This window comes from Marmota flaviventris, chromosome 8 (genome assembly GCF_047511675.1).
Source record: "Marmota flaviventris isolate mMarFla1 chromosome 8, mMarFla1.hap1, whole genome shotgun sequence".
In the NCBI taxonomy this organism is placed as follows: Eukaryota; Metazoa; Chordata; class Mammalia; order Rodentia; family Sciuridae; genus Marmota; species Marmota flaviventris.
The window spans coordinates 52,007,278-52,034,629 of record NC_092505.1 but is presented as its reverse complement, the minus strand read 5'-3'; the positions used below and the strand labels follow the sequence as shown (position 1 = coordinate 52,034,629).

General features: G+C 32.1%; 1 protein-coding gene across 8 annotated transcripts in view; it reads right to left on the bottom strand.

Moving 5' to 3' along the window:
* Dlg1 (discs large MAGUK scaffold protein 1) overlaps positions 1–27,352 on the bottom strand; it is a 267,031-nt gene continuing 239,679 nt past the window's right edge. For all 8 annotated transcript variants that reach the window (XM_071615213.1, XM_027935952.2, XM_027935953.2 and 5 more), the window contains 6 exons: positions 25,081–25,131; positions 22,849–22,950; positions 22,422–22,594; positions 11,489–11,598; positions 6,542–6,633; positions 1–1,845 (listed from right to left, as the gene is read on the bottom strand). In XM_071615213.1, coding sequence (XP_071471314.1) covers positions 1,739–1,845; positions 6,542–6,633; positions 11,489–11,598; positions 22,422–22,594; positions 22,849–22,950; positions 25,081–25,131 — 635 coding nt within the window. In that variant the 3' untranslated portion in view covers positions 1–1,738. The remainder of the gene's footprint in view (positions 1,846–6,541; positions 6,634–11,488; positions 11,599–22,421; positions 22,595–22,848; positions 22,951–25,080; positions 25,132–27,352) is intronic.

Below are 27,352 nucleotides of genomic sequence, written 5' to 3'. Positions count from 1 at the left end.
TTTTACAATAAAGTTTATTAGCTGTTCTCCTCTTTCTCATAAATGGAATGGATAATGTTGCTAATTCTTTACAAACCAGTACTCATTTAAGAAATTTTAATGAGGAGGTTGTCAAAAACCACATATTTTAATAAACAACTCCAAAGAGCAATGGGAAGCCAAATGATATTATTAATAGAAAGGACCAGAGAAACTGATTTCTGAAGTAATTTCTACCTTTCACTAAAATATCTTTAAAATTGCTCACCATGATGATCTGGGCAACTCTAGTACAGAGCAGCTACATAGGATGAAAGGTGTCTGAGGGGAAAACTCACACATAAATAGGGTTTTTGCCTGTTTTCTTATCATAAAAGGAGGAGAACTTGGAGGAAAGGCAGAGGACCAAAATCAAACCCAATGACAAGAAAAATGACAAAACAAAAACAAAAACAAACACCCCCTTTCCCCCCGGGAACCTTTTGAAAAGTTCTATAGAAGAGGAGAACATGCTCATACTTTTACTTGCAATCTAATTTCCCTAGAGGCTTCTCCTCACAACCACTGTACTCCTGTTTTCAGTTCACATGATTAAGAAAGATAAGTTTGATCAATTTATATTTAATTTAAAAACCAAACAAAAAGTTAGGAGTAGGTGGCAAAAGAAAAATATATTTTAAATATATATATATGTTTGTGTGTGTGCAACTATGTAAAGAAAATAATTCCCATAGTTACAGTTTAGTTAAAGAAAGTTTTATATATATTTATATATATACTTTATTATAACAAAATAGGCAGTTATTGTGGGTAAAATATTCATTAAAATCTGACCCCTAAGAATACATTTAAAGTTTTTAGACTACGAATTGGACTCCTTTTCCATTGCCCATAATAATTACTACATCTCCACTGTAATGTCTTGTCTGCATTTACATCTATGACATTTTCTCAACCTTCTGTACTGTAAAAGGTGAGCTCCCCTAGCACCTAAACATGGCCTTAATTCAGAAAATGTGATGATCATTATGTATGAACAATTTTTTGTAAGAAACTAAACAGTGTTTGCACAAGTAGATTAAAAACATTTGAACATTGTTATTCCTAGCAAAGGTACTGGGGAAATAAGAAAACCTCAAACAATAAAAGACTTAAAAGACTCTTATGTAAAATGAATATCCCTTGTGAAATTATGAAAGTCAATTCGGACATTAATTTTAAAATAAAAAAAAACATTTTTCTTATTTATCTATAATGAAGTAATTACTTTGATAATAGAAGTCAATTGAGAAAAGGACTTGAGAGGTAATAACATTGGCCAAACCATGCTACTAAAGTTAAGCGTGCACAGTTGCTCAAAGTCTACTAAATCATTGATTAAAACCACTTTTCTTTCATTTGTATTGAAATTTGAAAAGAATGTATATAAAGCTTTTCTGCAAATGTCTTAAAGTTTCTTTCCCTTAAACATTAAGGAATTTTACCACACTTTCTGCATCTCCCCAAACCCTTAATAGCTGGTCAGCCATCCATTTTTAATTTGGAAAAATGGCTACAAACCGATAGTGACATGGAATAATACAGACGTTGCAATGTGAAGGAGACATCAGATGTCAAAAATAAGCATGACTGCAGACCATGATGAGTGGGATATGATTAAACATGAAAGGAGAACTGAAGACAGACTCCAGAAGGAAAGGGCTAAGAAATGTCAAAGAATATGAGATTGTGGAAAAGAGAAATAGGGAAACATGAATCTTCATAATTTTTCTTTTGCTGGAACCCAGATGTAAGGACCAGACTGTTCTTCTATGATCTGTTTCACTTGGTTGTAAATGTCTTCCAGCGTATCTCCCTGTACAATAGCTGTAATAATAGAAAGAAAATTAGAAATCATTAATTGTCTATCTTTGCCATTACAATTATTGGTCAAACAGCATAATCTTAGAAGTAGTTAATCATCTGGGAAGTCACCATTTCTATGTTGTTTGCTTAGTAACAACTACTCATTTGTTTAATTTTACTATTTGCATAGCAGATGTTATATTTTTAAAACTGAAAAAAATTAAATTCATTGATTTTCTTCTTTTATTATTTGAGCATGTGTTAGCATTACTCAATTACTCCCTCCTTCAGTGTTGCTGAACTGAACCAACCCAGGGTCTTGCACATGTTAGACTGGTCCTCTACCACTGAACTGTGTACCTTAGCTTTATTCTTTTAAAATAAGTTACATATTTCCTTAACTTTTCTGATTTCTTCATAAATTTACACAGAAAAAAGGAGAATGGATACAGTACCATAGAGAGCAAGCATGGCCACTTTTTAATTTTTTGTTATTTTGGGGGAGGGGCCATTAGGAAAAAAGAGATGATTATAAATTGATATTTCTTCCTCTAGAATGCTAGTATGTCAGGCATTAGACTGGGTGTTAGTGGTTAGAGACTAAAGAAGAATTCAAAATCATAAGTCAAATAAGTCATTTATTATGCTATGAAAATATGCTCAGTGATTTTTGTAAGATCATCATAGGTGTAGATTCCCACAGACTCAAAAACCTAGATAAAATACAAAATGGAGATTTTAAGTAAAATTGTCTATTTGGTGACAGATTATATACATTATGAGAAGATGTGGTGTGCAGGGAGGACTTATAATATGTATTTAACAATGCTTGAGTAATCAAAAATTTTCAGAGTATCAGTTTTACGACAATTCATATTTGTGCTAAAAATAGACATTCCTTTATTTTATTTTTTTGCAGTGGTGGGGATTAAACCCAGGGCTTCCTTGCACACCCCTGAGCTATTTATTTCCCTAGACCCCTAAAGACAGACATTCCTTAACATCCCTGGAAATAGTTTATTTGGCAAAACACTTGGTTCACTAGTTTGACATCTGTTTTATTCCAATAGCACAGGACAGAATCTCACAGTATAGGTTGACAATAGCATACAATGACTTATTTTAGAAGAAACTAGCTTGGGAAACTAAGGAATTGCTTACTTTTTAAAATCCATTAATGGAATGGTTATAAATTAGGATTCTCCTTGAAAAGAAACTGGGAAAGCATAAGGCTACAGAACCTTAACTATGTGATTAAAAATAACATCACCAGTAATGATACAAACTGACATCATAAACTTTGTATGATGCACAGAGGGTACTTCTCTGCACTTCTTTGATATTCCTGCTCCCAATACATAACCTAGATCTAAAATGAGATTTGACAAAAGAACTGACCTTTACTCTTTAAAAATGTCATATGAATAAAAGTAAAGATTGAAGAACCATTCCAGATTAAAGTAGATTATAGATGTAACTTAATGCAACAAGTAGTCCTAGATTGGATTCAGTAAGAGAAAAAACATTTTCCCCCCATTATGCTCTACAGACATCAGTAGAATAATTCACAATATAAAAATGGAATCTGTAATTAGAGAAGATACATCAATGTTAAATTTCCTGATTTTGATTAATAGTACTATTATTACATAAGAAAATGTCCTTGATTTTTAGGAAATTCACAAAATGGTTATCTTTTATTTATTAAGAAATAAAGGATATCTATTTGTAACTTATTCTCAAATGTTTTAGAGAAAGTTATAAATGAGGTAAAAGTTAGCATTCAAAAAATGTAGATGAAGAGCATATGAAACTTTCTTGTGAATTCTCTTCTAAAATTATTTAAAAAAAAAAAAGAAAAAAGAGTACAGGGCTTTTAATACCATAATGCTTAATGGTGCATATATAAACACTAAATATAGGCTGATCATTATTTCAAATAAACAAACAACAACAAAATCCAGGAACTGTGGTGTGAGCCTGTAGTCCCAGCTACTCAGGAGGCTAATGCAAAAAGATCACTTGAACATAGGAGTTGAGGGCCAGCCTGGGCAACATACGTAGCTTGTCTCTCTCTCTCTTTTAATATTTATTTTTTAGTTTTAGGTGTTTTTTTACATTTATGTGGTGCTGAGGATCGAACCCAGTACCTCATGCATGCTAGGCGAGCACTCTACTACTGAGCCACAATCCCAGCCCTAGCTTGTCTCTTAAAACAAAACAGAACAAACAACAAAAAACTGTCCAAAAATAGTAAGGAATAATTTAAAGGACTAACTGGAGAGATAAGATTAGTACTGAACTGTATCCCCTATTTTCTTTTTAAATAAATATATTTTAAAATGGATCAAAGGCCACTAATCTTTGAGAAGGTACCAGGAATACACAACAGGGAAAGGCTATGGTCTCAATAATAAGTGATGCTGGAAAACTTGATTTTTTTTTTTTTTTAGAGAGAGAGAGAGAGAATTTTTTTAATATTTATTTTTTAGTTTTCGGTGGACACAACATCTTTGTTTGTATGTGGTGCTGAGGATCGAACCTGGGCTGCGCGCATGCCAGGCAAGTGCGCTACCGCTTGAGCCACATCCCCAGCCCCAAACTTGATGATTTTATGCAAAAGAATGAAACTGGATCTTATTTTATATCATTTCCAAAAATTAACATAAAATGGATTAAAGATTTAGATTTAAGATCTAAAACCATACAACTTCTATAGGAAACAAGGGAAAAACTCTTTGACACTGGTATTGGCAATAATTTTTGAATATGACATCAAAAGCATAGGCCACAAAATAAAAAATAACCAAGTGGGACTATATCAACCAAAAAAGTTTTTGTATAGTAAAGGAAACAATCAACAAAATGAAAAGGCAACCTAAGGACAGGGAGAATGTTTGCAACCAAATTATCTGATAAGGATGTAAGAAACTCAAATAGCTCAACAAAAAAACCCAAATAATCCATTTAACAAGTGAACAAAGATCTGAGTAAACATTTTTCAAAAGGAGACATAGATACCAATGGCCAATAGGCATATGAAAAGGTGCTCAACATCACTAATCATCAGGGAAATGTAAATTAAAGCCATAAAGAGATATCACAACACGCCTTAAGATGGCCATTATCAAAAGATAAGAGAGCCAGGTGTGGTGGCTGGCACATGCCTGTAATCCCATCGACCCAGGAGGCTGAGGCAGGAGGATCACAAGTTCAAAGCTAGGCTTAGCAACTTAGCAAGGCCCTAAGTAATTTAGCAGAACCCTGTCTCAAAACAAAAAATAAAAAGGGCTGAGAATGTGGCTCAGTGGTTAAGTGCCCCTGGGCTTAATCCTTAGAATAACAACAACAACAACAACAAAAGAGATAAGAAAAAGAGTGTGGGGAAGATGCTGTTGGTGGAAGTGTAGGTTAGTACAGCCATTATGGAAAACAATATAAAGGTTACTTAAAATGTAAAAAAATAAAACTACCATAGTGTTATGATTTGAATGTCCTTTCGAAAACTCATATTGAAATTTAGTTGCCAATTTAACAGTATTAAGAGAATGGCCCTTTAGAAGTGATTAGGTTATGAGAGCTCTTCCCTTAAGGAAGGATTAAAACTGTTATTGTGGGAGTGGATTAGTTATCATGAGTGGGTTTAAGTTCAGCCCCATTCTCCATAGTCGAATGTATGCTTATTTGCCCTTCTGCCATGTTATGGCACAAGAAGAAGGCCCTCATCAGTTGTAGCTCCTTGATTCTGGAATTCTCAGAATAGAAAAACTGTAAGCCAAATAAACTTCTATTTTTTTATACTTTACACAGCCTGTGGTATCCTGTTACAGCAGCAGAAAACAGACACACATGATCTTGCAATATCATTTCTGGGTAGACATCCAGAGGAAATGCAATCAGTATGTTTAAGAGACACCTGCACTTCTATGTTCACTGCAGCATTATTCACAATAGTTAAGATTTGGAAATAGCCTAAGTGTGTGTCAATGAATGAATGGATAAAGAAAATACAGCACATATACCCAATGGAATATTATTCAGAAAACAAAAAGGAGATTCTATCATTTGCAACATGAGTCAATCTGGAGGACATTAAGCTAAATGAAACAAGCCAGTCACTTATATATGGAATCTAAAAAAGTTGAACTCACAGAGGCAGACAGTAGCATGGTAGTTGCCAGAGACTAATGTGTAGGGGAAATGGGGAGATATGGGTCAAAGGATATATGCCTTTGTTCTAAGAATAAGAAGTTCTGGGGATCTAACGTATAGCAAAGTGGTTACAATTTAATGGAGTGATTTTAAGTGACCTTACCACACACAATGTGTGGTGACAGATGTGTTTTCCTCTGATAAAGTATGAATGATTCCTGTATATGCTGTCCTTATCAACAACCAAAGAAATATAAAATTGCAGGAGTCCCCATTCTACTGCCTAATCTAGATGAATTTTCCACAAGACAAAACCAGAGACCTTAAGGGTCTATTCTGAAAATGATAGTACTAGTTATTACTGATAATCGCTTCTCAGCCTTTTGGCTAAGATCAAGTGTAGTTATTACTGATAGATATTTGTAGTTCAATATTCATTTGAATGGGTTACTTCATATGGATTCAAAGCAAAATATATTAAATAAACAAATCTTATGAAATAATCTGGAAAATTTGATTATTTGATGGTATCAATATAAAGGTCACTGTCACACATGGTTCCAACCTGTGAAATGTTCAGTAAATTCCTGCTCCAGTTTCATGGCTCTCTCAAATGTTTTTCTGGCTTGTTCTTCTGTTAGACGCTTATTCATTTCCCTATGCAAATAAATTTTGAAATTGGTAATTATTACATTATAATGCCTTTTGAAAAAAGAAGACACAAATTAAAAAAATCATGTAAAGTTCAGCTCTGTTGAAAATACATGTGTCAGATTATACTGTTTTATACTTAGAATGCCAAAATGGTTTCAATACATTCTGCATTGGCTCAAAGAAGCCAAAAAAAAAAAAAAAAAAAAAAAAAAAAAAAATCAAAAAACAAACAAACAAAAACCCCAAGCATTAATCTATGACAGTTTTGACTTTGATAAAAAGTTTATATTAAAATGTGATTTACAGATCTATCTGCAAATTTACAGGGGGCATACGAACACACTAGACACCATTATGATGGCAATCAGAAAACCCAATAAAAAATCAGAAGGTAATCAGAAAATACAGTCTGAGGGAAAACTGCAGAAAAAATGATCTGGTTTCTCTCCCAATTAATTACAGTGGTGAGGGATAGGGAGAAAGAGGAGGGAAAATCTATAGACGAAAAAACTAATTGTCACAAATACAATTTATTTGGGACTTGGTTAAATAAACAAATTGAAAAAATAAAATTTATGAAATAATTAGAAAAATTTGATGATATAAAATAAGCAATTATCTTCTGGGTATATACTAAAATATATGGATAAAATGATATAATGTCTGGTATTTGTTTCAAAACAATCTGGAGTGGAGGGGGAAGAAGATGGGGGACAGATAAAACAAGACTGATTATAAACTGATAAATTATGTTGTAGCTGGATGACGGGTATACAGGAATTTTCTCTTGTGAGGGAAAGCTTTCACTATTTCACCATTAACTATGATGTTTTCATTGGTATCTTCTATAGTTACTGTCTAGTGCCCTTTCACCCTACAGTATTTCCCTGAACATTTCTTGTAGATAGGTCTAGCTATCGATGTCTTCAGCTTTTGTTTATTTGCGAAAATCTTAATTTCTCCCTCATTTTGAATGACAGATTTGCCAGTTACAGGATTCTTACTTGACAGTTTTTTTTCTTCAGTGCTTTTACATATCAATCCATTATCTTCTGACTGCCAAAGTTTTGGAAGAGAATTCTGCTGATAATATTACTGTGAATCCCTTGTGATGAACTACTTCTCTCTTGTCACTTTTAAGAAACTTTGTCTTTCGACAGATTGATTACAATGTGCCTTAGGGAAGGTCTCTGAGATTATAAAGCTTAGAGTTTATTGAATTTCTTTGGTATTTATATTCATGTCTTGTATGAATTTTGAGAAGGTTCTGGCTATTATTTCTTCAAATAATCATTCTGCTCCTTTCTCTCTTCTCCTTTTGGGTCCACATGATGGTGACCTACAGTCCCCTTAGGCTCTGGTTCACTTTTCTTCAATGTTTTTTCTTTCTGTTCCTGAGACCGATAATTTCTATTGTCCTATCTTTAAGTTTTGAATTTTTCTTCTGAATGCTCAATGTTCCTTTGAATCTTTCTAGTGAATTTTTTATTTCAGTTATTGTTATCTTTAGCTCCAGAATTGTTTTCTGCTATTTTTTTTTTTTAGGTTTGTTCTCTACTGATATTTCCATTTTGCTCATATAGTGTTTTTTTTGAACAAGCCATACTGTCTGGTTTCTTATTTATTTATTTATTTTTGGGTACTGTGGATTTAACCCAGAAGCACTTTATCACTGAGCTACATCCTCAGACCTTTTTATTTTGAGACAGGGTCTTGCTAAATTGCTGAGGCTGGCTTTGAAATTACGATCCTCTTATCTCAGGTACCCAAATCGCAGGGATTATGGGGATTCCACCATGTCCAGCACCCCTGATTAATTTTTAAATGTTAAACCAGCCCTGCACTCCAGGAATAGACCCTACTTGATACATTTTCCTTACTTGAAAAAATTGTTGGATTCAATTTGCTTGTAACTTTTTTTTTTTAATTTATTTTTCAGTTTTCTGTGGACACAACATCTTTATTTTATTTTATGTGGTGCTGAGGATCGAGCCCAGTGCCCCGCACGTGCCAGGGGAGCGCGTTACCGCTTGAGTCACATCCCCAGCCCAATTTGCTTGTATCTTGATAAGAAATTTTGCATCTATATTTATCACTACGACTAGCTCATCATCTTCCTTTCCTGTAAAGTTCCTATCAGGTATCAAATTAACGGCAATAAGTTAGTTGAAAAATTTGTGTGAGATCTGCATTTCTTCTTGGCTTTTGGAAAAATTCATCATGTCCTCTTGGCCTGGCATTTTATTTGCCGAAGCATTTTTTTGGTCACAAATTCAAATTCATTTTATTGAGACTATTCAGAATTTCTTAACATTTTTTTGAAACATAACTTTCAAACATGGAAGAGCAATATAATAGATATATGGCATGATGAATTTTCACAAACTTACATATACCTGTGTGCTTAATTCTTAAATCAAAATACAGAACATTCCCAGTATCCCAGAATAAAGTGTGCTCATTCCAGCATCCATACTACCCTTAAAGGGCAACTTTCAGAGTCAACACTTAAACTTAGAGTAATAGATTATATGTACTTTTAGGTCTGGGATTTTTTAAAAAATTCATATTGTTTATGAGCCTCTTCCATACTTTTGTGTGTAGGTAAAGACTGTTCATTTTCATTACTGTATGATGTAATTCTCTCAACAATCAAATACATATCTTTGGTTAACACATGGAGATTTCTGTTGAGTATATATCTGGGAATGAGACAGACATAAGTTAAGCTTACGTTCAAACTTATAAAACACTCACCATTGTAAATGTACTCCTTACACATTGTTACGAATGCCAGCTGTCTTTTTCATTTTAGATATTAGGGTATGTAGGTAGTATTATATAACATTATAGTTTTAACTTGGATTTCCATGCTTGGTTCAGTACCCTTTTTTTGTTGATTATATGGAGATCCTCTTTTGTGAGGATATCCAGGTCCATTTTTCATCTGGCAAACTTTTAAATTGCTACTAAATGTGTAGTAATATTCTCTCTTTCATCTATCTCATTCATGATGTTGACATTGATATGCCTTTATTTTCTTTTCTTGATCATTCTTAAATGGTTTATTGTATTCCAAAGAAAACATGTTTGGCATTATTTATCCTCTCAAATATATGTAGGTTTTCTATTTCATTAATTTCTAATCTTTCTACCTTCTTTAACTGAAATTTTTCTAATTTCTGAAGAGTTTAAATTTATACCTAGTCATGGTGGTACATGTCTGTAATCCCAGTGACTGGGGAGGCTGAGGAAGGAGAAAATCAAGTTTGAATATCAAGTTTGAGAGATCATGTCTCAAAAAACAAAGAAAAAAAAAGGGATGGGGATATTACTCAGTGGTAGAGTGCCCTTAGGTTCAATCCCTAGTACCACAAAAGAGTTCAGATTTTAGCATTTTCCCTCTAATATTTGATTTTTAAAAAATCTTTTTAGTTGTCAATGGACTTTATTTATTTATATGTGGTGCTGAGAATCAAACCCAGTGCTTCACACATGCTAGGCAAGCACTCTACCACTGAGCCACAACACCAGCCCAATTTTCAACATTTTTAATATTTAAGGCTTTGTAATGTTCTTTCAGCCCTTCAGCAAGGCCATAACAACCTTCAAATTTATTTATTGGGCAACTTCACTACTATTTAGTTCAAAACATGTATTAATTTATTCTGATTTCTTCTTTAGCTCATTCCGAAGTATAATGCTTAGTTTCTAAATATATGAGGATTGTCTGATCATCTTTTTATTACTGATTTCTCATTTAATTTCATTATCAGCAGATATTTGTTTTCAATCACTTAAAACCTGTGATCCAGGAGATAATTAGTTTGGGTAATTGTTTCCCATGTACTTGAAATCAATGGATATTTTGTAGATGTTGAATACAGTGTTTAATGTACATCAGAAAGTTTTAAATATGTTTTTGCAGTGCTGACAATTGAACCAGGACCCTGTGCATGCTAGGCAAGTACTCTACCACTGAGCCACATTCCCCAGCCCTGCCAGAAAGATTTAAATTTGTGTTATTCTATAACCTAATTTATTAATATTTTTTTAACTGACTGTTTCATGACAGATGTGATAAATTCTTTCATTATTTTGGAGTTATATTTTGCTCCCCCGCACAGGGGAACAAACTGTCAAATTGTGCTTCATCTATTTTGAATTGTCATTAAGTGCAAAAAGGTATGAATAAATTTTCCTGGTGGAATTTTTTAAATAAACATTTATTAAATGTTTATTAAACTTTATCTCTAGTAATAATTCATTTCTTAAAATATGCTTTGACAGCAATATAAATCCAGCCTACTTTTGGTTAATGTTTGCATGGTATATCATTTTATTTTCCACCTTTCTAGAACCTAAAATTCAAGGTGTTTCTTATAAAGGTGACTTATGTTCATTTTTTCCTTATCCAATCTGACAAATTTTGCATTTTAGAAAATTTCATCTACCATTTAGTATGGAAATGAACTGACATCAGACAAACAATAGGGATTATTGAAATATTGGGGTTCATTTATACCATCTTAACTTTCTCTGTTCTTTTGCCTCAAATGCTCTGTTTTTATTTGCCCTTTCTTAATTTTTGTTTAGATTCTATTTTTGTAAACACATTCTTTATTTACAATTCTATATCTGTTACCTTCTACTTCAGTATTATTAAAGATGATGATAACAGTGAAGATAAATATCACAGTGCTTATTTAATCTTCAAAACACCTCATGAAGTGAGTATACATACTATTATTGTCCCAATTTTATAGACAGAGAAATTGAGATGCAGGGAAGGTAAATAAATTACTCAATAGTGACTAGATTTGTATTTAGAGGCTATACTTTAGATATTTATACTTACATGATATTGTCCATGGATTTGGGTTTAATAAAAATGGATATTGGGTAAAGTTGTGCAATCTGTAATCTTTTTATAGCATTTCCAGACACATCAAGTATACAGTGTTTTCCCTAAAATAGAAAAAAAAAATCTAATTTAAAGAGTTCATGTCAATAAATGATAATTTCAACTTAGGCACATTAAAAAATTTAATATTGTGAAATACTTCAAACATATAGAAAAATAATAGACATAATGTACCCATTATATTTTCAATGAATATTAACATTTTATGATTGCTTAAAAATTTAAAAATCTTGACATTGAAATATTAACATTTTATCATTTTTGCTTTATTTTCTCTGTACATGTACATAACAGTTTGAGAGTAAATTATAGACATAGTGCTCTTTTATCCCATATTTCCTATAAATAGTGGCATCTCTTACATATATATCATAGTGTATTTCTACTTCACTGTCTAATATCCCTTTACTGTATAAGTGGGAAAAAAATTCCTGGTTTAGGATCCAATCCAGGATTACATATTGCATTTAGTTGAAATATCTCCTTAGTCTCCATCAGTCTGGCATAGTTCCTTAGTCTTTATCTTTCTTGACTTTGGTATTTTTGAAGAGTATAGAACATTTAATTTCATAGAGTATGCCTCAATATGGGTCACAGCCTATTCCTCACTATCAGATGGAGGTCACAGGTTTTTTTGGTAGGAGTACTTCAAGTATGATGTTGTGTCCCTCTCAGTCCATCATATGAGGGAGGCACATGATATCTATTTGTTCCACTGCTAGTGATCATCATTTTATCACTTTTTAATGTTTTTATCTGTCAGTTTTCTCTACTGTAAAATGATTTTGCCTTTGTAACTGGTATGTATTTTGAGGGAAGATATTTTGGGGTATGTAAGAACCCTGTTTCTCATAAAATTTTCACTCATTAATTTTAGCATGCCTGATGATTCTGGCCTGAAATCATGGTATTTTTCAAAACTTCCTAATTTCATTAGGAATAGTAGACATCCTAATGCAAGGCAAAGCTTTCCGTTCCATCCTTTTATTTATTCATGTATTTGTTTATGCCATTATAGACTGCTGAATTCTTATTTTATCCTACGTGTTATAGTCAGTTTTTACCATCATTTGTATCAGTGTTCAAATATTAACTTAGTTCTTACAATCAAAATTATACAAAAATGTATACTCAAGAGAATGTCATACTTCCAATCTCTTCTACCACATTCTCCTTTCCCCATCCTTTCCCTCTTTGTAGTTAATAAATCTCATTAGGTTCTGACTTGTCCTTCCTGTGTTTTCATACAACTGAGTAAATGTATGTATGCTCTCATATTTTCCTTTTTTGGGTACCATGACATGCATACTTCATCTTTTTGGCATGTTGAATATCAGTTCATAGATACCCTCTTTATTATTATTATTATTTTCAGAAAACTCTATTATATGGATATGAAGTTGATTATTCAATCATTCTTCTTATCTCTGGGATTTAGATGGTTTCTGTATTTTAATTATAAACAATGCTTCAATGAAAACTCTTTTGCAGATGTATTTTTATATCGCTAGGTGTGTTTCTGGGATAAATTACTAGAAGTGCTGTGGTTTTGCCAGGGATTGCCAAATTCCCCTCCAAAAGGTTGTACTACTATGCATTTCCAATAGTAATGAAAGCTGTTTCTTCTCAGGTTCACTAAGAAAACATGTTTTCATATACCCATGCTATTGGATAGGTGAATAATGGAATTTAGTGTAGTTTTAATTTATATTTCTTTAATAATGATTAAGATTGGGTATCATTTCATATGTTTAAAGGCCATTTTTATATCTTATTTTTGTAGAGTAGTCACCACTTATTGCAGAAGATATGTTCCAAAACTCCTAGTAGATGCCTGAAATTATGGACAGTATTAAACCCTATATATTCTGTCTTTTCCTGTATGTACATCCACAATTGAATGCCTTTTTCATCTTAACTAAGCACTTACCATGCACTGTAGCCATAACTTTTATAGTTTGTGGCATGACAGCAAGACTAGAAAGAATTTCTTTTTCCTTTTGCACAAGTATATGGATAGATTATGTTCTCACCATACAGATATTAGCAACCACAGCATAAGATATTTTTTTTTAAGTTCAGAACTTTCACTTCAAGCACATTACAGCTTATCTTTGGCATATACTAATTGCCAGCATAAGTACTTTTTGTTCTGGGGCCATTAAGCAAAATAAGGGTTAATTTTTTTTTTGGGGGGGTGGTGATGCTAGGGATCTAACACAGGGTCTCATACAGGTTAGGCTAGCACTGTACCACTGAACCAGATTCCCAGCCCCACAAATAAGGGTTACTGAATATAAGCACTGTGATACCACAACAGCTAATCTATAACCTAGATGGCTATTAAGTGACTATCAGGTAGATGGTGTAAACAGTGTGAATATAATGGAAAAGAGATAGATTTCATCATGCTATTCAGAATGGTGCCCAATCTAAACTTTTGAATTGTTTATTTTTTAGAATCTTCTATTTAATATTTTTATATCTAGGTTGACTACAGATAACTGAAACTAGACAGTACAACTAAGAAAAAGTGGGGGTCTACTCTATTCATGTATTTTTTCTTGCATGTTTTCTGACCTTGTTAATGGTGTTTTCCAAAAGTTTTGAAAATGCTTTTAGGACATGAAAAAGTTAAAAAAACATTTTAAGTGGTCAAATCGATCACTTAAAATGTTTGACCTTTTATTACATCAAATTTTGCAGGGGGAGGGGATACTAGGGATTGAACCCAGGGGCACTTAACCACTGAGCCATATATGCAGCCCTTTTTTGTATTTTATTTAGACAGGCCCTTTTTAAAAATTTATTTTATTTATTTATTTTATTTAGACAGGCTTCACTTAAGTTGCTGAGTCTGGCTTTGAACTCACGATTCTTCCACCTCAGTCTCTGAGCTGCCAGGATTACTAGCATGTGCCACCGTGCCCACCTAGCTATTATATCTAATTTTGATTCATGCCTAAAAGAAAAACAACAAAAAACCAACTTTCCTCTGACCAGGCTGTGTTTTCTGTTCTCAACTATAGTACAGCTAATTTTCATGTACAGGGTGAGGTATGGATCTATAATTTTAATGTTTTTTTTCCAGGTGTCTCATCACCATTTATTAAAAAGCCCATTATTAAAAGCCTCAGTGACTCGAGAAGACACCTTTATCAGATATTGTGTTTCTATATGCACTTGGGTCTTCTCTGGGCTGTTTTTTTTTTTTTTTTTTTTTTTCTGTTCTACTGTTCTGTTTGTCTATGCATGTGTCACAGATTATTATTTTAATTAAAAAGGTGGGATAAAATTCTTTAGCATCTAGTAGGGCTAGAATTTTTGTAGCTTTCCTTTTTGTCCTGGCTTCACATATGAACTTTAATTTGACTTCTCTAGCCCCATAAAAAAGGTGATAGGTATTTTTATTGTGTTTATATATAAATTTACTTTGGTCTTTCCAATTGTTAAATTGTTCCAATTGTTCAAGTCTCATTTTGTGTCTTCCAGGAATATTTTATGTGTTTTCTCATTCAATCTCTGCATATTTCTTAGGTTTACTAAGTATTTTATATACTATTTCTTATAGTATAAATGGGCTTTTATCATATTTTCTAATTGGTTATTGCTCATGTATCTGAAGGCTGCTAACTTCTACATATTAATTTTATTAATTGATGGTTATTGTACTACTTTTATTTTATAATGTTTAATTTTTATAATGGCTTTATTGTTTGTTTTACAAAGTAAATTTTACATTTTGTGTGGTTTTCCAGGTATACTATATTATCTGAAAATAGTTATATAGCTTTTCCAATTTTTATGCTTCTAATTGGTTTCTCTAACAGCAATGACTCAATACCTCAAGCATGATATTGAGTACTAGTGAAGATATTGGTCATTCTTGTCTTCTCATCATATTGGAAATGCCTTATCTTCTGATAACCCATTTTGTCCCATTGTTTCACATATCATATTTGTTCAACATCCTATTGAAAAGATGACTTATATACATATGTAAAGGATACTATAATATTCCAGTGTCCTATTTGTAGAACAACCTGTATTTTTGTTATTAATAATAATAAAAAAATTAAAGATACATAAGCTCTAGACTATGATTTTCAACTTATTTTAATGTATGCATATCAAGTTTGTCGAAACAGTTTCAGAACTGAAGACTTAGGCTTAATAGGTTTAAGGATTTAAAACTACTAACTAGTCATCCATACATCCATCTTATTCATTTTTCTCTTTGTAAAACATACTAACCAATCTCTATATTTCTGAGTTTTTTTTTTTTGTTAAATATTTTTTAGTTGTAGTTGGACACAATACCTTTATTTCACTTAATTATTTTTATGTGGTGCTGAGGATCGAACCCAGGATCTCGCACATGTGAGGTGAGTGCTCTATCGCTGAGCCACAACCCCAGCACTGTTTATATTACTTCGTTATATAATAAGTATGCATGTATAATATTATGTTTACCAAATATATTACATACCATTTCTTAGATTGTAAGTGGGTTTTTCTCTGTCATATCTTCTTATTGATTATTGTTCATGTATCTGAAGGCTACTAATTTCCACATTAATTTATGCTTTACTCTAGTGTTTTTATTTATTTATTTATTTTGTTATCAGGGATTGAACCCAGGGGTGCTTAACCACTAGGCAACAATCCCAGCCCTTTCTAATTTTTATTTAGAGACAGGGTCTTGCTAAGTTGCTGAAGCTGTCTTTGAACTATCTTCCTGCCTCAGTCTCCCCAGCTGCTGGGATTATAGGTGTGTGTCACAGTGCTCAGCCTAGTGTTCCATTTCATGAGTCTTATTTTATAATAGCTTTATAATTTATTTTACAAAGTAAATTTTATAACTGATTATGTATCATTATCCAGGTATACTATACTATCTGTAATATGACATTAGGGTTTGTCAACTAAAATATTTACAGGTTGAGCATCCCTAATCTGAAAATTCAAAATTTGAAACTTTTGAGCACTACTAACATGAAGCTCAAATATTTTTTTTTCTTTCTATCTCTAATAGGTCAATTCTGGTAAACTGCATTTTCCTAAGGAAATTAGTCTATGTTATCTAAGCTTTCAAATTTATTTCCATACAAATGTACAAAGTAGTCTTTTATGATTTCATAATGTTTCAATGATTATTTCTTTCCTGTATTCCTGTTTTTATTATTGATTTTTCTTTTAAAAAAATCAGGTCACTAGTGGTTTGTTTGTTGTGTTAGTTTCTAAAGATCTTATGTTTTTCTCTTCTCTTGGTTAATTAAAAAAACTTTATTAATTATTATAATAAAAAGAATATGCCACTGACAAAAAAATATTTAAGTAATTCAGAAAGGATGTAAAAATTCCCCCCAAAGCTCAGGACTTAATTTATCGTAAAACAGCTTAAGGCATAATGACACTCAATAACCTGCATATATTTCAAATATACAATTTGATAAACGTGTATACACTCTAAAATCACCCCCAGAATCAAAGTGATAAACTATCTATGACCCAACAAACGTTTCCTCATAGCTTTATTTTTTGTTTTTGTTTCAGGGGATTGAACACAGAGGCTCTTAGTCACCGAGCCACATCCCCAGCCCTTTCAAAAATATTTTATTTAGAAACAAGAGCTTGCCGAGTTGCTCAGGGCCTTGCTAAGTTGCTAAGGCTGGCTTTGAATTGGTGATATTTCTGCCTAAGCCTCCCGAGTTGCTGGGATTAGAGGCATGAGCCATTGCGCCTGGCTCCTCATAGCTTTGTAATCTCTCCCTAACTCTCTTCGAGCAACTACTAGTCTCCTTTTTGGTAGTATAGTTTGAAATTTCTAGAACATTACCTAAGTAGAATTATCCAGTATGTATTTGTCTGACTTCTTTTAGTAAGCAGGATTATTTGATATGCTATGTTTATCAATAGTTTAATTCTTTTATTGCTGAGTTAGTATTTCATTGCCTGTAAATAATACACTTACAATTTTTTTTAGTCGTCAATGGACCTTTATTTATTTATTTATATGTGGTGCTGAGGACTGAACCCAGTGCCCCACACATGCTAGGCAAGTCTCTATCACTGAGCCACAACCCCAACCCCATATGACACTTTATCCATTCATAGGCTGAGCAACATTTTGGTTATTTCCAGTTTTGTCTATTACAAAGAGCTGCTATGACCATTTGTGTATAAATCTTTATGAATACATGCTTTCTTTTTTCTTAGGTAAACATTGGGAAATAGATTATATGTTAGGTATATATTTAAACTGTTTTTCAAAGTGGTTGCACTATTTTATATTTTCACTGAAGAGTAGGAAAGTTTCAGTTGCTCCGTATCTTTGCCAAAACTTGATATGGTCAGTTTTAAAAATTTAGCCATTCTAACGGGTAAGCATGGTGGTTTCAGTTTACATTTTTCTAAGGACTGATGATATTGAGCATCTTTTCATGTGCTTTTTGGACATTTGTATACCTTTGAAGAAATGTCTACTCAAATCCTTTGCCCTTTTAAAACTGGGTTTCTTGTCTTTATTGTTGTGTTATAAGAGTTCTTTATCTATATATGGTATATTAATTTAAAAAAAACAGGCACAGGATTGAAAAACATTTCTCCTAGTTATGTAGTATTCTTTTTTAGGATTTAGATCTATGATCCATTTTGAATTATTTTTATATACAGCCGAGATACAACTAATCAATTGTTTACATACCACTTATTGAAAGACTGTTTCTCTACAGAATTTGTAGGTCCATATGTCCTTACGTTGGTCTGTGCCAGGAATGAATGTATAAATGAATGAATGAATAAATAAATAAATAAATTTTTGGTGGGGGAGATAAGAGTCTGGCCTTCTGGGCTCAAGTGATTCTCTTGCCTCAGCTTCCCATGTAGCAGGAATTACAGTTGGGCACCAACACCCTGGTTTATTTCCTTGATATACATGCTATCTTCATATCAATATCACATTGTTATGGTTACTGTTTTCTTAATAAATCTCAAAATCAAGTTCTGTGAGTCCTTTCACTTTATTTTTTCATAATTATTTTGGCTATTCTAAGTTTTTCTGCATTTTCCATATAGATTTTAGAATTAGTAGATCAATTTAAAAAGGAGTCTATTTGGATTTTGACTGGGGTTGTACTGAACTTAGAAGCTCAATTTGAACAGAACTGATATCTAAATCAGATTGAGTCATGCAATCCATTATTTTAAATTTTTGATTGACATGTATTTTTTGTACATATCAATGGGGGTGGGACATTTCCATATATGATTACAGCTTGCACAGATCAAGTCCAACCTTTCTTTCCCCTTACCTCTTCCCAACCACTATTAATCATTATTCTACCACTTATTTTTTCAAATGGTAAATTTTAAAAAAGTGGACAGATTCTACTTTCTTTTTTTGATAATGTATTTTTAAGTTTATAAATCTAAGAATGACTCACAGAATCAGTTGAGAAGTATTTCTTCCTTTCCATTTTTTTTTTTGTTAGAAAGTTTCCAGTTGAATAGGACTTTTTGGTTTTCATTTTCTAATAATTTACAGCTTTAGTATAAATTGTCATCAAGACTCTTATAAAATTTATTTTACGGAATGTCTTAATATTTTCTTTGGAACCTATATATGATCATTTTTCTTGTTGAATCTTCCTTAAATGCTTAAAAAGGTATATTTTCTATTACCTGAATGTAACATTTCACATTGAATATGTATGGTGTTTAGGTCTTCACATCTTTATTATTTTTGTCTTTGCTGTATGTATATCATCAGTTGTATGTCAAGGAAACCCTCCCTTTTTATTCTTTTCTCTGCTGAAGAGCTGCCTTACCCAAACTATCACCTTTTGAGTCCTTTCTGTGCTTTTAGATCTTTTACCTACTGTGAATTTGCAGGGCTTTTTTTTTTTTTTTTTGGTAATTTTAACTTATAGTAGACTTTCTCTTTGTGAAGGGATTTCAGATCAATCTGAGGTTCACTGTTTCCTCTTCTTTTTTCTCTTCCATGCATTTTATTCCTCCAGACTGCTTTTGCTTTCTACAAAGTTTGCCTCAAAAATATTCCACTGGAATTTGGTGTTTACTTTTATATTTCTCACTAATTTGAAGTGTTATTATTTGTCTTTTAGTTAGGCTAAGGGTGTGGTTTGTAAATTTTAAATGAGAATTCAAAGGAAAGATATTCCAAAACAGTTACAACTCCAACTATTTTCTCTTCTTTCAAAGGAAAACTACTAGCTGGGTGCAGTGGTACATACCTGTAAACCCAGCATCTAGGGAGGCTGAGGCAAGAGGATCATAAGTTTAAGGGTAGTTTAAGGCAATTTAGCAAGACCCTGTCTCAAAAAATAAAATGGTCTGGGGGTTTAGCTCAGTGCTAAAGTGCCCCCTGGGTTCAATCCCTGGTAACAAGAAATGGTGTGTGGTGGGGGTGGGGGTGGGGGGAGCAATAAGCCCCCCAAACAAACAAAAAACAAAGGGAAACTACTCTAATAGTAGCTGTCTGTGTATGTACTATTTCCATTGTGTTTTAATGTTTAGTAAACATGAAATCCATAAATCATACAGACTATCCTATGATTTAAAAATTTGTATAAATGATATATTCATGCTATTGTTTGGATAAATGTCTCCCAAAGGTCCATAAGTAAAGGCCTGGTCCCCACAGTGGCAGTGTTGGGATGTGCTGTGAACCCTTTTAGGAGAGGACTTTCGTCACAGGTGGGGATGGGGGTATGCTTCAAAAGGAACTTGGGACCCTACACATATTCTTGAAATGTGACTGCTTAATCAACATACACATTCCTGCCATGATGTGCTACAATCTGCCCTTACCAGATGCCAAACCAATGGGGTTGCCTGATCTTGGATTCTGAACCTCCACAACTATGAACTTAATAAATTTTTTCTCTTTATAAGGTTAATTGTCTCATGTATTTCATTATAGTAATGCAAAACTGACTAATTCAATTCACTACTTTTTTTTTACTATTTTAATTTATCTATAATTAAAAATATAGAACAATACCCAAATCATGTGTATAGCCATAAAATGAATGCACCTATGTAACCAGCATCTGGTTACACAGATCATAAAACAAAATATTACCAGCACCACAGAACCACCTTGTATTCTCTTCTAAAGCCAAAGAAGCCAGGTAAAAAATAATGTAAACAACATAGGTCCACTTTATAAAGTTTAAAACCTGGAAAAATTAATTGATGATGAATTAAGTCACGATAGCACTTACTTTTCAGAAGGGAGGTAGTAACTGAAAGGGAGTGATTTCTGGGAACACACATGAACTTTTACTGTTCCAAACTTAATTAATAAAATCAGAGTAGGTACTTTTGTGACTGGTGAAGGCCACTGATTATTTGTTAATTGTATTTAATATCTACTTCACTAAGTTCTTTTATAGTATATATAGTTTATATATAAATTCCTTTGGGTTTTTCTGTGTGTATACACACACACACATACATACATATACTAAAAAAAGATAAAGCTGTTTACAAATATGTTTATATATATGCATATATATGCATATATACCATATATATGTATGTATATACATATACATACATATATATACATATACATATATACATACATATATATTTACATACACACACATACACACACATCTTGTAAACAGCTTTATCTTTTTTTTAGTTCATTGTTTTGTTTAGCTTCCTTGGCTAAAATTCCGAACACAGTGTTAAACAGTAGAGAGTGGGCATGTCTTGCCTCTGAGTTTGGTTGGGAAGCTACTTTTTGGCATAAACACAATGTTAATGAGTTATTCATTAGTTTCTACACCTTGAGTACTTAATTCTATCAAATGTCTTTTTTTGCAAAGATAATAATTTTTTCTTTAGTTTGTAATATATTGTCTAATACCAAATTATCTTTGCATTTACTAAAATAAATTGTATTCAGTCATGATCAGTACTTTTTGAAAGTGGTGTTGGATTGTTTACTAATTAATCATTAAACTTTATGCACTGACATTCATGTCACTGGGCTAGAATTTTTTTTTTTGGTACAATCTTTGTCAGGTTTTTCAATCTCACTTAACAAAATAATTTGGAAAGGTTTTTTTTCTCTCTCTCTCTCTTTTTTTTTTTTTGCAATTTAAAGTCCAAGATTCTCTATTTAGTCTCTGTAATTGCTTAAGCAACACTGGGAATATTTGATCTTAAATGTTTGATAAAAATTACAATCTGGGCCTAATGCTCATTTTTGCTAGAAGATCCTTTAATTACTTGTTTCTTCTATGCCTGTTTTTGTTTTTGTATGTATTACATTTTGGCAATTTGCAATTTCTCTTTAAAAAGATTTTTAATTTGTATAAAATTTATTTGTATAAAAAGTCAGTTCAAAAAAAAAAGTCTTGGTTTATGTTTATTTCCCCTTGTCATTTTAAGTTTTTCTTATTTGTGCTTCCTTCCTTTTTTCTTAATCAGTTAGCTGACAGTTTTGTCTGAGCTTCCTTATCCCCCCAACCCTGTCATAGAATCAGCTTGTCAGTTTATTGGCTCTACTGTTCTGGTTTTCTACTAATTGCTTTTTGCTTTTCTCTGTATCACTGGGGATCAACACTTTTTGCTTTTATCTTTACTAATTCCTTCTACAATTCACTATTATAATTCTTAGATTTACCAATGTGGATGCACTTAACTAGTGGGTATATTAGTTATTAGTTTATTCATTCTAGTTGCTGTATCCCAATATATGAATAAATCATAATTCATCTATTTTATGTTCTCCAAACATATGAAGCAAAAGTTCTATCCTATCACTCTTTAATACTGTCAAAGGCACACCGGATTAGAAACTATATTCTGGAATTACTTTGATGCTCACCTTTTCTGCTACTTCTCGCACAGACTGAACACTTGTTCCATAAAGATGGTTGTTATACTGGCCAGCTTCAATGAATTTATGTTCCTGGATATCTTTTTCCATCTGCTCTCTTGAAGTCACAAAATGATAATCTCTGCCGTCTACCTCATAATCTCGTTTTGGTCTGGTTGTATCTTTAATAGAAAAAGAGCTTGGGGAGGTGTTTAATATTAAAAACACAATAAATCCATTTTTTATTTAAATCATTACTTTGTAAACTTTAACACAACAGACATTAATTTAAATTGGAAAAAATAAAATAATACAGAGGACAGAGAAATAATTGATAAAATAACTACAAATCATTAAAAATAATTATGTTTACTTTTATTACACAGTGACAGACAATGTTAGAACAATAATTAAGAGTTTTATTTTGGTTACTCACGAGGAACACAGGATCCAAATTTGTCAGGAAATTCTGATATCAAGTCATCGTTTATTCTGTCTTTCATAGGTCCCAATATGATAACTGGTCGAGTATAATTAACTATAAAGACAAACTATATGTTAAAAGGAATAAACACTCAACAAACATTAATGTATTTTATTTCAACGGAGACCAAAAATATCCTGAATTGTCCTGAAAAATATTTTTCTTCTTTTACTATACCACTGTACCATCAACCAAGTTGACTAATTTGCTATTTCATAAACCTTTATTAAGATCAATCAACAAATACACGAAAAAATGCTCACCATCTCTAGCAATCAGAGAAAGGCAAATTAAAATTACTCTAAGATACCATCTCACTCCAGTAAGAATAGCAGTCATTATGAAGTCAAACAACAACAAGTGCTGGCGAGGATGCGGGGAAAAAGGTACACTCATACATTGCTGGTGGGACTGCAAATTGGTGTAGCCAATTTGGAAAGCAGTATGGAAATTCCTTGGAAAGCTGGGAATGGAACCACCATTTGACCCAGCTAGTCCTCTTCTCAGACTATACCAAAAAGACTTAAAAACAGCATACTACAGGGACACAGCCACATCAATGTTTACAGCAGCACAATTCACAATAGCTACACTATGGAGCCAACCCAGATGCCCTTCAATGAATGAACGGATAAAAAAAAACGTGGCATTTATACACAATGGAATATTACTCAGCACTAAAAAATAACAATATCATGGCATTTGCAGGGAAATGGATGGCATCGGAGCATATTATGCTAAGTGAAGTTAGCCAATCCCTAAAAAACAAAGGCTGAATGTCTTCTCTGATATAAGGGGGATGACTCAAAATGGGGTAGGGAGGAAGAGCATGAGAAGAAGATTACCACTAAATAGGGAAGAGAGGTGGGAGGGAAAGGGAGGGAGAAGGGGAATTGCACGGAAGATGGAAGGAGACCCTTATGGTTATACAGAATACATGTATGATGTAAGGGGAAAAAAAAAAGAACTGTGTCACATTAGATTGGGTAGAGAGAAGTGGTAAGAGGGGAGGGGAGGGGAAGGGAAGGGGGGGAAGGAAGGACAGTAGAATAAAATAGACATTATTATTGCTGTGGGTATATATGTGACTGTATGACCAATGTGATTCTGCAACCTGGACACTCAGAAAAATGAGAAATTATACCCCATCTGATTCAAATGTATGATATGTCAAGATCATTGTATTGTCATGTGTAACTAATTAAAATAAAAAAAAAACCTGGAAAAAAAAAGCTCTTCAACTTGACTCAATTTCCTGCTATAAGTCAACCAAATTAAATTTAGCATTTTTAGGAGATGTTTCCATATATTGCTAATATTATGTCATTATAAATGAGGAAAAAAGTGTTTTACTGATTTTTAAAATCCTATTAATTTTGTGGTACTGGGGATTGAATCTAGGGGTGCTCTACCACTGACCTACATCTCCAGCCTCCTTTAAAATTTTTATTTTGAGACAGGGTCCCGCTAAATTGCCAAGGCTGGCTTTGAACTTATGATCCTCCTATCTCAGGCTCCCGAGTAGATGGGATTATAGACATGTGCAACTGTGCCTGGCTACTGATGGTTTTTGAAGCAGAAATTGTATGGAAGCAGAGCAAAGAAGGGCAAAACAGAAATTGAGTGTACAAAGTGATGTAATCATAGTAGTGATTTAGAAAGATGATCTAATAAAATGTTTATAATAGGTTGTAAGGAGTGATTAGAGAATCAGAACTACTATTGTGGTAGGAGGGATGAAAAGGAAATCGTTAATAAGAAAGACATGACAGAAGTAGAATAAATAGGGACTAGAACCTGACTGGAAGAGGAAGATAAGGAATAGAGAAAAGTCAAAGATTGCTTCTAAGATTAATAAAAAGAAATGCTTATTGAAAGGACAGTGATGCTATTATGAATGATGGAAGGTTGCTTAGGAAGTAAAATGCTAATATAAATCATATTTATAATAAACTTTATATTATTTCTAATATACTGTGAGTTAAAACCATGTTTCCTAAAATTCATGTAATAAATTTCTACACTATCCATATAGTAAAAATGTACTAAATGTACTAAAATGTACATTTAAAAACGTATGAAAATTCTAATATAACAATTTTTTAAGGCATGAGACAGAACTGTTTTCCAAATTAAGAAATTAAAAAAAAATTAGACTATAAAACATCAATGGGCTTTACAAACCTTCTTGTTGATTCACTGGTTCATAAGACAACACATATTCTTCTTGACCACCTATCAGAAATTAAATCACAGATTAATTTGGAATGATAACTTGCTAATTTAATTCTTTATAGATACTATATGAATATTAAAACTTTCTTGAGAAAATGGCAAAGATGTAGAAAAAGGTACTTTATATCATATCTTAACTGTAAGATTTTGTTGAAAATAGACAAATTATTAGGTCATAAAAACAAGTTTGATAAATATAAAACAAAATATAAATGTGCTATTTATTCAAGGACTATCTTTGTTATTCTACTATTAATAATGTGCTCCTTTTCTGGGTCTACCAATTATAATATTTAAGAGTGCATTTTATTTTAAAAATAATTACAACTATCTTACAATTAAAAATTTTGAATACAACAGTAAAACTGTCACTATTTCACTGATGAAAAAATTCACTGATTATTCTACTTTTCAATTTCTTTACTTTTTTATTTATTTTTTGATGTTGGAGATTGAACCTGGGGCTGCATACATGCTAGCTCTACTACTAAGCTAAATTGCCCACCCTTAATTCAAAGTTGAAAAACATCAGTTAAAGTGAGTTAAAGAATAACTTTAGATAAAACTAAATACTTTCCTTCCAACAAAATACATTTTCCCTTGATCTTAAAACCACATTAGAAATTAAAGCTTCTGAAGGTTAAATTAAAGGTTTAGCTCTTAGGAAATATGTTAAATAAAAGAGCCTGCAATTAATATCTGAACTCAGTGAAAAGAAAAAGAGTTAAAAATTCTAGGAGTTTCTAACAAAAACACACATATAGAAAACAAACCAGAATCCAAGCATTATTAACAAAAGCAACAAAAATTGGTTAATGTATTTGAAGATTTTCTTTTTATCAAGATTCTATAAAAACTTTACCAGTAATTTTGTCATTGACTTATACTGTGCATCTACAGTTATAGGTCTTTTAAGTTCACATACTGGGTTAATATTCTTTACTACTTTAAAATGCATTTTTTTGTTTTAATTTCATTATTATAATATATTAAACAGATATTTTATAAGCTGAATTATAAAAACTAGATATAAAACATAGTTTACATACTAGCAAAAACATGCAATTTGAATATTCCACACCTTAATAATTCATGCAAATGGTGAAAGAGACAGTATATACTTTCATTACCTCTTTTGAGTCTAGAAAGCCACTTAACTATTCTATAGTGGGTTCAAGTTATAAGTTAATACAATACTGAAATATAAGAAATCACATGCCCACAATAAAAAGAAAAAATATTAAGTAACTCTTATATAGAGAAAAATAGTCAATTAAATAAATGAGGGTTAAAAGTATATATTGTCAACATGAAAAAAATACTGGTGATAGATATTAACAGGATGGACCTTTAGAGCAGCCATACTCATCTGTAATCAAGATTACTTTCATGTTAGAGAGCAGTAAAAAAAAAAAAAAAGAAGTTAAAAAAGCAATTTTAATTTTTAAGGTGCTACAACTGGTAATTTATGTACTTTCCCCTCCTCCCATGCCCCAATCTGTTTAAAAACTTGACATGCTTCTAAAGTTCACTTAATAATACCAAGAATATACTACAAAACACCAAGAAAGAAAACAGTATAACTTTTTAAGCAATGGTTTAAAAATTTTCCTTTCTTACTTCTTATGTTCACCATACAGGTGGTGATAAATAATGACTAGACCCAGATAACTCCTGGTGAGGCAGAGTAAGAAAGGAAATAAAGTTGGTTATGATTTAGCGTTACTAAAAAAACATTATGTTAAAAAGACAATTACTAAACAAAATATCAAAATACAAGTTAATGTCCCAATTAACCAGATGAAAATTTACTTTTTAATATTATATTAAAACTTCAGAAATTAATTTAATGTATACACTGAATATTCCTTATCCCAAATGCTTGTTTCAGATTTTAAGGTTATTTTTTTAAGTTTTGAAATATTTGCATAGAAGTTACAAGCTGAGTATCCATAATCTGAAAACCTGAAATCCAAAATGCTCCAGAGTCATAAAGTTTTTGATCATCACACTGGTACTGAAAAGTTTCTTTCATTTTTGGATCAGAGATGCTGAACCTGTAGTATAATTTTATTTTTCAAGTACATAATTTGTCTTGGCTTTTCCTGATTTTAAAATATTAAACATCTGATTTTCAGTTTATAGAAGACACTGTTAAGGAAAAGGCTACCCAAAGAATGCGTAGTATTTCAGATAACAAAAGAACAAGTAATTTAAAACA